Consider the following 12,065-nt stretch of genomic DNA (forward strand, 5'->3'; position numbering starts at 1 on the left):
AAGAGAACATGCAGGTCACTGAGCTGGCTGCATGTGGAGGAATGGGGAATTAAAGCTAGTTTTCCAGGCTAGTCCACCACTCTTTAACCACTATGCCACACTGAGGCACATTGTGTTCCCCACTTTCAATGGGGTTCAGCTAATTCTCATTGATTTAGCAGATTAGGTATTATTCTGTTTTACTTCTGGCAAAGCACATTAATGCAGCTGCAAAACTTCCCACTTTCCAGCAATTCAATTTAGCTTGGAAGAAAGCCTCTACCTTGCCTCAGCCAATCTGGGCACCAGGATCAACACTATGATAGCACTGAGACTAGATTTTTCCAATATATGATACATAGGTCTCCCACCAAAATCAGGTTTGAAGAATTGGTGCAGAACGCTGGAGCTTGATTATTACCTAGTACTAGAAGCATGCATACCAGCCCTATTTGGCAATCACTCCATTGGGTGCACATCAGTTACCAAGGTACTGGCTATCACATATAAGCCCTTCATAGCTTGGTCTCTCATATCTCCAGGACCGCCTGTCTGTCTACGCTCCACTGTGACATCTGACCAAGGCCAACCTGCAAATGGGCAGGATCAACAACTGCCCATACAAATGCATTCTCTGTTGTGGCTCCCACCTTATGAAATGGCCTACCAGATGAGGTCAAGAAAGGTTCCATGTTCCTGGCATTTCACAAATGATATAAAACTGAATTATTCAGGAGAGCAATTTTACAGAGTAGGATTTTACTACAATGGAACTGAACTCTGATATTGGAGAAGGGTTCTGCAGATTTCATGGATGGAAAAAGTCACAAACAAGGAAATACTAAAGCGCATAAAGCCTGATATAGGTAGGCAAAATCACGAAACTCTGGTTGCTCATTATGGCCATATCATGTGATCCAACTCAATGGACAGATTAATCATGCTAGGATTGGTCAGTGGAAAAAGGAAACCAGGCTGACAGAGAGCGTGGCGGTTGGACACGATCAAGATGGACACTGGCCACATTACACAACTAAAAGAAGCAGTGCAGGATCAGAGATTGTGGCAGCAGTTGTGCCATAGGATCACCAAGAGCCGGACTTGACTGAATGACTAAAATCATCATCATAACAGAATTGACTAAGGGAGAATTAGACAGTGGACTATACTACCATACTATCTGTTGGTTATGAACCATTATGGAATTTTTGCTTCATTTAAAATGCCATATCAATAGTTTGCTGTTTCAGCTTTGTTTCCATATTTTTATTTAGTTTTAATTTCTGCACCGAAATCCTATTGCACTGTTTATTGGTTGTCGTATCCTATTGATTTTATTGACTTACATTGTATAATCTGTTTCAGGTCTCAGTAGGAAAGGCAGACAGTAAATAATGTAAATTAAAAGATAAAAATGATTTATGATTTCTAACCATACAATATAAAATGGCATAGAAGATCGTGTACTTTATGTATTATTGTGGTTTTGATACTGAGAACCAGGGATTGGAAATTAATACATGCATTACAACCCAGCCCCTGGCTCAAGAAGATCCTGGGTACAGTAATCTATACTTTTTTATGCCTAACTACTGAAGCACACATATTTACTCAGTTCTAAAATTTTAATTCTACAACATGAATGTTTAATTTCCATCTCATCAAAACACACATTGTTTAATCCAGTAACTAACACTATTACTTCCAGACAGCAATAGACATTCAGCCCACAAAGCAATTCCTTGAATATGTACTGGCATACAACAGAACAAAAACTCCTGTTTCAAAATAAAATGTGTTTTTCTATATGCGTAATTACCCCAGTGCATAATTACCCCAACATATGTAACAAAAACATTAATTTCAGGGTATATTGCATATCTGGTACAATTTTGGTACAAATTAAATATAAATGTTTAGCAATTTATTAATTAAGAAATTATATTTAGTTTATACTACTCAGGAAGGTACACTTTAAAGTTGTTTTGAAATTTAAATCAACGTTTTAAAATAAAGAGGATATATAGCCCTTCTGGGGGATTGGTGAGAATACATATGTAAGGACTGACTGAAGTCAAGCACACGTAGTGAGGTAAGAAACCAATCAGTCTATCCTGCTTTGTGCTTCACATGAGACATTAACCAGTTGGGGCAAAATATTCTGATATCAGTTCCCATCCTGACTCAAAGCAATTACGTTAGAATATCCGAACTTTAACTAATCACCGCATTTCTCTTACCCATCATCAACTGTCAGTAAGGTCTTAAATGAAAATCACAAAAGTATAGCTTGCACCCAGTCCTGAATTACAGAAAGTCTTGACTGAGGGGAAAGCCATACCTAAATTATCACTTTGAGAATAGTGGAAACATTAATAATGCTGTTGGTCAAAGATTTATCAGACGTTAAAAACAAAGAATTTCAATGTTTTACCTGTGATTCAGCCTAGGAGTACAGGAGTAAAATGTAGCAAAATATGAGGGAGGTGGTACAGGTGGCACAAAATCCTCAGGATCAGAAATGTGGCTTTGTTCTTCAACTTCCTCCACATTAACTTGGGCTTCTTCCTAACAAAATAAATTTAGAGGTTTTGTTTCCCCCCATTTTTGAAGGCTTCAGCCATAAGCAGATTTTATGGAAGACAGACTTTTGCATCTCTGCTGTTTAAAAACTTTGTCTTACACTCACTTACTGAGCTGGTTCTTCTTGTTGCAAATATCTGCAAGTAACGTAGGGCAGCTGCTACTAAACACACAGTTGTGGTCAAGGCATTCATAGCACAGAGAGCAAAGAGCACTTTCTGTAAGAAAAACAGAATAGTAAGAGTAATAAATGTATGCGAGTGTGAACCATAAAGATATATAAGAACAACGAATATGTAAAGCTGCCTTATACAAAGTCAGATTACTGATCCCTCAGGGTCAGTTTTGTCCACTCTCGGTAGCAAGGGCTCTGCAGGGTCTCAGGCAAAAGTCTGTCAGATCATCTTCTGCCTGATCCTTTATTTAGAGATGGGAGGGATTGAACCTTAGACCTTCTACATACAAAGTAGATGCTATATCACTGAGACACAGAGCCTTTCCATTGAACACAAGTTTTAAATTTTGAATGTATTATAGGAAGCACATAAGCACCTATATAAGAAATTAATCCTTTTGACTTCCAAGAATAGAAGTAGTCAATCAGTAATTTACATCTGTTTAGAATATGGAGACTTTTTATCATGCTGTTTAGAATATGGAGAAACAGTAATGATGATAGATGATGGAAGATCGGGTCCCTCCTGGCTTAGGCCTTCTGCTGGACATCTGGGCAGTGGTTAGGGCCGTAGTAGGGGTTGTTGCTGGGTATGGATGGGGGGAGGAGGTGAGGGGATCTCATTGCTAGTGTCTTATTGTAATTTTATTGTATTTTGCTGTTTTTTACATAGAATGTAAACTGCCACAAGCCGGTTGATCTGGGAATGGCGGTTAATAAAGGCTAATATAAACAAACAAACAGACAATGTTAATCTTTTTACTCACAAATGCAAGATCACATTTAGACAAGCTACCGTTTTATCATAATATTTCCCTGAATTTTGCTTATATTCTCCAGAATCATACACCTTTTGTGTATAATCTTTATGCTTTCTTTTTATTTGTAAGCATCTCAACCTAATTTTTGTTCCATTATAGACAACTTTATCAATGTGCATGTTTCTAATTGCTACTGCAACTATTAGAAAGGTTTCTTTCACCTTAAAATAACTGTTAAGGTTACGATTATTTCTAAAGACTTGCTTGTACACTATATTAGGATTGCTTCTCATGTTGCTCTTTTATGACACAAGGCCCATTTCTCAGTCATAACCATGTCAGATGGTCCAAGTCTATTTCTGAAAGATGGTCCAAGGCTGCACAAGCTAATCCAGAGTTCACAGTCATTCTTTCAGAGACAGATTCATACATTCTGGTTCTCACATTACATTGCCATCTATTTCCAAACATGGGTGTGATCTGTAAAGGAATCTAATTCCATGACACTCAAGACAGTTGAAAATAAGGACAGATCGGTGAGCTGTCTCTTGTTTTGACCTAAATGTGGGATATCTTTCCATCATTGTATAGGTTAAGACTTTATACGTTGGCTGTTCTTGTAAATTCTTCCCTACCCATTTTATATGAAAGAAAGAAAGAAAGAAAGAAAGAAAGAAAGAAAGAAAGAAAGAAAGAAAGAAAGAAAGAAAGAAAGAAAGAAAGAAAGAAAGAAAGAAAGAAAGAAAGAAAGAAGTTGAGATTACTATACAGCAAGGAATCACACAAAGCTACACTGAATGTTTAATGTTGCGCTTTATTTAGCACAGTGCCATTTCTAATAAGAATTAGTTTACCTTGAGGAGAAGGTGAACAGCATTGCATGACTGGACAGGATACAGCTTCAATGCATTTTCTTTCTCTGAGCATTTTACTGGCAGAAACTCTTCACAGCAGAAACAAAATTTACTTTCACCTACATCAGCCTTTAGTATTGAAGAACATAATGAGAATTTCAAATTGGCAATTTAAAAGTTCAGGCATTTTACAACACACCTATAAAATGTATTATTTTCCTACTACACAATCTGCCTAAATGTAGCAAAAAAACTCAACTTTAAAAATTCCTGTCATTTCTAGAAACTGTCAGAGAATACTATTATATAAGGGTCTATATGGCTGGTACATGTAAGGAAAGATATTTCTTGTGCAGATAAACTACAACATTTGTCAAATATTTGTGCTTTATGCCTAATACATGTATTACATTTATATTCATTATTATGTTTTAAAGTCTGTTCAAGTAAGTACATATGTGAGTATATACATGTTTGTGTTTAAAAACTGGAATTCAAATGTACATGGTTGGTTGTTTTTACCAGTGTTGCTTTTACTTTGTATAAAACCAACCGGTTCTCCTGTTATTGTATTACAGTTACACATTTTTATGCAACACTATATTACAGATAACACTTTACCCACAGTTTCATATGTTGTGAGATATGCAAGTTCCTACTCCCAAGGAGTATATAATATAAATGTTCACAGTAGGGAAACAATGTAAGGAATAGGGGGAAGAGGCAAGCACATGAGATGACCATGAGAAACTGAAGTTGCATTTACTGACAGCAAAACCATTAAAACATCATCCTTGTGACTCCTGCAACATATAGCATCACTTGGTCCTCATCATAACATTTGATACTCATTTCACCCAGAAGTGGGAATTATATGGAATTGAGGGAGACAGATTATGATATTACAGATGTTTCAAGGAAAGAAGGGGAGAAATTATCATGCTATTTTCAGTGATGGCCTCATGCATTATTTCTTCCTAACATTTCAGGCAAGATGGGGATGAGAACAAACAAGTAAACCAGACTTATGGGAAAGATGAGGATGAATTTGAAGAAAGAAAGAATACAGGATCATTAATCACTATGAGAGATAGGATTTTGCTTTGCAGTTTTGATTTGCAATCTTTACATTTCAGAGAAATCTAAGGTTAATAAAGAGGTGTCTGACAGGAAAGGATGGGCATGAATTCCCAAAATCTGGTTTGGTTTGGGGGCCCAAACCCTGAACTAAGCCAAAAATCTGCAGTCTGAACCTATGAGTTCGGATCCCCCTTTCTCCCAGCAGGGGATTGCCCAATATAGGTTAAATGGATCCTAGACATTTTAAATGTTTGTTTTGCTCCTCCCTGCTTTGAAGCAGGGGGTGGGGAGCAAAACTGATAGACTGAAATGGCTGTGAGTCAATAAACCTAACAGCTGATGGGCAGCCATTTCAACCTAACAGCAGGGCAGGTGTGTCTGTCAGCTGGGAGGTTGAAATGGCTGGCAGCCAATTCACTGGTCAGTGTTGTTTTTCCTGCTTCAAAGCAGAGAGAATCAAAATCGACTGGTAAAATGACTCACAGCTCACAGCCATTTCAACCTAACAGTGGGGTGGGTGGGTCCATTAAAATACGCTGACAGCCATTTCACCAGTTTGTTTTATTTCCTCTAACAGCAGGGCAGGCACATACATCAGGCTGAAATGGCTGCCAGCCATTTAAATCGAATAGGTGAGCTGTTAGGTTTGAATGGGCCAAACAGCTGAACCAAAAAAAAGTCCAGTAAATGTTCATGGAAGGCTTGAACATGGAAGGCTTGAACATCCTTGAACATCAGTTTGTGGAGCTCTGAAACAACCCACATCCATGCCGAATTCTGGCTTGTGAGCTGGTTTGTGCCCATCCCTAATGATACATACTGTCAGCTATGGTATCTCAGTGTTATCTGGGTAAAATGTCTCCTCACCAGAGTGCATCTAGGTACACTGGATACAAACTGAGCACCTTGACAACCAAGAATAAATCCCGCCAGGTTCAAGAGAATGCAGATAACAGAAAGCAAAACGAATAAATTAACCTGTAACAAAAATAAAAACAAAACATGAGACATTGAAAGCAGTCTATGAAAACATGCTACATTGTCAACCGTACTCAAATAATTGCCTTTATTTTCTTCTCTGAAGTACTATAAATTCTGCTTAGTTCATTGTTATTTCTTTCTTTCATAGCCCTATTTGAAAATACATATAGTCATTTTAATATATTCTTACTGCATCAAATTATTGACAAGTTTATTATTATGGGAACTTTTAAATGGTGATTACAGAATTTTAATAATCTCTTTTGTTATATTATTTTTCAGTGCATTCAGTATTATGAAATCCATAGATGAGTTTCTAAATTTATATTGCAATAGGAGAAAGATGTTAAAGATACCCTAAACTCTATGAAGGACACAGGCACATTTGAAGGGTTCAGATGGAATCTTACTTTCTCCTTGCTACCACAAATAGAACACACTGTTAACCTAACATACTTTTATTTCGTTGAGAGATCAGGTGGGGTACTTGCATAGTGAAACCGTGCAACTAGGTGCTTTCAAAAGTCTCCTGACAGTAGGAGTCTAAAATCTAAGACAAATCATTCAATGAAACTTTCTCCTCAGCCTTTTTTATAATTATCTGGTTCCAAGGCATGGCATTACTTTTACCAATGTTCCTGTGTGTGACAAATACAAATATCTCAAGTTAATAAGTAAATTGCATTACTGTATTTAAGCATGATGAATTCATTAGCAAACTACTTGGAACAGCACTACAATTCAGGATCTGGTTGGGATCTTATGTCAACTTCTAGCCCGTTCAGACAAGACATCTCTTATGGGTCCATATCATTCTTGCTGTCACCTGTTCTCTTTCTGGGCAGTAGTGGAGATTGGTCCAGTGGGAGAGATGACTAAGAAATAGGAACTGCATTTCCATATTGCAATTGCTCACTCTTAGGCAAATAAAAAGCAGCAGCAACCATTTGCCATCTCAATCACAAACTCTCATTCTGGTCCAAGAGGCAAGATGGCAGTGCTGCTTGCCATGGAAGAAGAAGTAGAGTTGGTTCTTATATGCTGCTTTTCTCTACCCAAAGGTACATTCGCCTTCCCTTTCCTCTCCCCACAACAGACACCCTGTGAGGTTGGGTGAGGCTGAGAGAGCCCTGATATTACTGCTCAGTCAGAACAGCTTTATCAGTGCTGTGGCGAGCCCAAGGTCACCCAGCTGGTTGCATGTGGGGGAGCGCAGAATCAAACCCGACTCACCAGATTAGAAGTCCACACTCCTAACCACTACACCAAACTGGCTAACTTCAGGATGCTAACTTCAAAACCAATGTGTTGACAGAATATTTAGGTCCAGCAGAAATAGGCTACCTATATCTAAGTAAAAATTGCACATTATTTCCCCACTGTTCTGTACAATTACCTAGTTCCATCTCACATGTGACAAAGGTTCAGTTGCTGAATTACTTTGGTAAATGGCAAATCTATGGGCAGAAAAAGAAGGCAGATCTTGGTAAACTAGGAATAATAAAAGCCCAAGCAGAACAGCAACAAATGGGAAGGAATTATAATGATGAACAGGCCATGAACTTTGTAGGTGTGCTATTTCCAGTGAGTGGATAAGGACCACCTGACATACTTTATTCTATTGTTCATGTAACATTTGAAGCGTCTGCTTTTCAGATTTATTAATATGTATTAAGATATTATTACACTAAATACACAGTTTCTTGCATGGCAGAAACTGCTTAAGCAGATGGTATTTATTTACAATTTAATACATTATTTAGAATTCTATTTAGAATTTAGAATTCTATTTATGCAGTTTTGCACTACAGCTACCAGGAGTACATGTACGGCGGAGCACAGCAGACAGAAATAACTGCTTTCTGGACCCAGTACCTTTCTGCAAAGTTCACTAGTAGACCTCTCAGTTGCTGCTAAATCCATCGACCAAATCTGCCCTGGAGCAAGGCAAGACCAGCCAAAAGACCTCATGGCTGCTACAGGCTGCAGCTTCCTAATAAAGTTGTTTTCAGCAGTCTGTTTTCTTCTTCCTTTCTTTGCACCCAGCTCTGTGATTTTATCTGCTCTGTCAGTTTTTCCTTGTTAGTATGTTGCAGAAAATAAAAAACATTCCTCTTCTTTATTTTGCTTCCTTTTTTCTACACTCTTCTCCTTAATTTCACTTTCTTCCTTTCATGACATGGCTTAATTCCACCTCCCACCTCCCACAGTTTCCTCCATCTTTAATTTGTCAGTCTTAGTCTCTACTACTTCATATTCCTGGCTAGCAACTCAGAACATACTTAGCAGCAAAACAGCAAACCCTTGTTAATATTATGAACAGAAGTAGGGGTAAGGGAGTTAATAATAGATTATTTTCCATAATCTATTAAACTAGTAAAAGGATGCTTCCCCTTACATGCATGGTAATAGAATAGTAATATATTTTGGCAGTTATACATGTAGAACAAAAGTTAGAACCCCCCTATTAGATTTAATTATATTTTAAATACTGTTCTGGAATTGGTGGTGGTTGTACTGGGGGACACCTTTTGTAAATGTTACTTTGCTACTATAAACATTAAGCTACATATTATATAACAAATTATATATTATTTTTAAAAAATATGTCAGCAAAACCAACCTGCCCAGTACTTCTCATCCAGCATCATTATGTAACCAATTTGCCCCTATTTTAAGCGAGATAAAGGTACAAGGGTAAACTTAAATGGATTTCTTACTAATTTACTTACAAACGATTTATTGTGATTTGAGGTTTTTGTGAACTACAGCCATTTCATCTCATATTTAAAAGTGTGTCCTACACTGGTACACACATGTGTACACATATACAAAATTAGACACAGGGTTTGAATCAGGGTCATACAGGGGGGCATGGTGGTTCTCAAGTCTCCAGGGTAGCTCTCAAATCCTGCCTAGAGTCCTCAATCCCTGATCCGCAGCCCAGTGCCAGGCCACGGGAGCTTTGGCAGCGGCCTGTGGCTCCCTCTCCCTGCCCTCCCTGCAATGAGAAGCTCGCCAAGCCGCGAGCAAATCGGCCGCCAAAGCGGCCGATTAGCTTGCGGCCCAGCAAGCTTTTTGCTGCAGGAGGGGGGGGGGAAGGGAAGTGTAGCCACCGGCACAAACGTGCATGCACGGACCTGAGTGAGTTCATGGCAGAGGTGAAATTTGAAACAGACTTTACATATCATCTTTCACACAAATAATTATATAAAAGTGAGGATCTGTGATATTAGTGGAGGGATTCCTCCTTCCTCTTTCCCCTGTCAGTGCCAGCTGAGAGAGGGAGGGGATCCCCTCCTGCAAATATCCCCTCTTGCCCCTTCCACTGTTGCAGCCACTACTGCTAGGCTACCATGCTCTCAATCCCCATTACCAACAATGATGGCAGTGAGCCCAGAATAGCTCCAGGCTTCTGTCACCAGGCCTGCTGAAACTCCTGAAGCCCTCCAGCTTTAAAGTTTCTGCCACCAGGATGCCGCCACCCCTCCCAAACACACATACACACCAAAATGATGCTGGCTAGTCCAGCATGGCTGTACGTTGACCCATTATAGTTGCCCTATCACCGCTGATACTGTAGCAGAGATAGGATCATTTTCTGCACATGCACTGTCAGAGACCCAAACCTGGGTTCCCCGGGGTTATTGTTCCCCTGTGTGGAATCCCTGAACAATTCCCCAAGTCTGTGATTCCTTGAGGCTGGATACACAAAAGAAAACCAAACCTTGTAAAATTATATAAAGATTTATTAAATTATTAAAAGAATTAACTATACAATACAGTCTCTATAGCTTAGCAACAAGAAAACCAAATAAGCAAACTTTCTATCTAGCACACTGAACGCCTTGGTATTAAATGACAAACCTCCTGCAGCATAAAGTCCACACATTAGTATAAAAGCATTTTATACTTTACGGTCCATTATGGGAAAGCATAACATATCTAAGCACAGTAGCATGGTGTTAGCATGACACTCTGTGGCCTATGCCCTTATCATACAGCATCAGGTGGTGTCATTGGTCCAATCAGGGATCTTCTTCTGAGTAACTTTGCAGAAGATCTGGCAACTGCTCCTCATTCCCCCCCCCCCATCCAGTTATACAATTGAGCACAGGTTCTCTCAAATGGGCCTAATTACTGCATTCCTGTGTCCAGTCAGAGATAACAATGGTAATTATTGCAGGAAGTCTCAAATAATGAACACCTGCAGACAGACTTTGTAATATTCACATTAACCCTAGAGGGAGATTAGGGTGCTTCACCTCACATGTGCAGACAAAACTTTGGGGATTTGGGGAGGAGGGATTTAACCCGCACATGTAATTTTTTACAAATTTCAGATTTCTCTGCAAATCTGAGGTCCCCAAATCTGAAGAAAAATCTCCTTTTATCTCAGTGTGGGCCCAATCTGTGGATTAGTTATCTGCAGATCTACCTATGTTTGAGAAATAGATTAGTAAGATTTTATATATACTTCTATCGCTCTTGAAAACGTAGTCATCATCAAATGATCCTTCATAATTTTAGTTGAATATATATTAAAAATAATTAGATCTTGATCTATATCTGTACACCGCCCGTGGCGCCGCGGGCGCCACGGACTAAATAAATGGTTAAGGGGCCTTGAGGAGGGCTCTGTCCGTGATGAGGAAGGGTCCGAATTGGACCCTTCCTCACGACAGACAATCGGAGGGACCAATTGGCAGGCGCGAAGCGCCTGCCGATTGGTCCCTCCGATTCCCAGCCCCAGCAACTGCGAGCCGCGCTCAGCGCGGCTCGCAGTTGCTCCCGGCCTGACGTGGTGAGAGGCGCGAAGCGTCTCTCACCGCGTCAGGCCGGCCCCAAGGAAGCCCCCGCCGCAAACACAACACAAGACTCCAGCCGCCGAGAAGCTGCAGAAAAAAAAGAAACACCCCCGGAGGAGCCTTTCGCCGCTAGCGCGACGAGAGGCAGCAGAAAAAAAAACCCCTGTAGGAGCTCCAAGCCGCCGCGCCCACGAGAGGCAGCAGAAAAAAAAAACCCTGTAGGAGCCTTTCGCAGATCCAAGCAGCAGAAAAAAAAAACCCTGTAGGAGCTCCAAGCCGCCGCGCCCACGAGAGGCAGCAGAAAAAAAAAAACCCTGTAGGAGCCTTTCGCAGATCCAAGCAGCAGAAAACAAAACCCTGAAGGAGCCTTTCCCAGCTCCAAGCAGCAGGAAAAAAAACCCCTGTAGGAGCTCCAAGCCGGCACGCCCACGAGAGCTAGCAGAAAAAAAAAAACCCTGCAGGAGCCTTTCACAGCTCCAAGCAGCAGAAAAAAAAACCCTGTAGGAGCCTTTCGCAGATCCAAGCAGCAGAAAAAAAAACCCTGTAGGAGCCTTTCGCAGATCCAATTAGCAGAAAACAAAACCCTGAAGGAGCCTTTCCCAGCTCCAAGCAGCAGGAAAAAAAACCCCTGTAGGAGCTCCAAGCCGGCACGCCCACGAGAGCTAGCAGAAAAAAAAAACCCTGCAGGAGCCTTTCACAGCTCCAAGCAGCAGAAAAAAAAACCCTGTAGGAGCCTTTCGCAGATCCAAGCAGCAGAAAACAAAACCCTGTAGGAGCCTTTCCCAGCTCCAAGCAGCAGGAAAAAAAAACCCTGTAGGAGCCTTTCACAGCTCCACGCAGCAGG

General features: G+C 40.2%; 1 protein-coding gene across 1 annotated transcript in view; it reads right to left on the minus strand.

Annotated features, from left to right (window-relative positions):
• The window catches only part of ENTREP1 (endosomal transmembrane epsin interactor 1), a 38,583-nt gene that overhangs the window by 21,244 nt on the left and 5,274 nt on the right, over positions 1 to 12,065 (minus strand). Inside the window, exons 3-6 of the mRNA XM_077344845.1 lie at positions 6,300 to 6,410; positions 4,353 to 4,481; positions 2,673 to 2,780; positions 2,414 to 2,547 (exon numbers count right to left, since the gene is read on the minus strand). Coding sequence (XP_077200960.1) covers positions 2,414 to 2,547; positions 2,673 to 2,780; positions 4,353 to 4,481; positions 6,300 to 6,410 — 482 coding nt within the window. The remainder of the gene's footprint in view (positions 1 to 2,413; positions 2,548 to 2,672; positions 2,781 to 4,352; positions 4,482 to 6,299; positions 6,411 to 12,065) is intronic.

This window comes from Paroedura picta, chromosome 7, assembly GCF_049243985.1.
Source record: "Paroedura picta isolate Pp20150507F chromosome 7, Ppicta_v3.0, whole genome shotgun sequence".
Classification (NCBI taxonomy): domain Eukaryota; kingdom Metazoa; phylum Chordata; class Lepidosauria; order Squamata; family Gekkonidae; genus Paroedura; species Paroedura picta.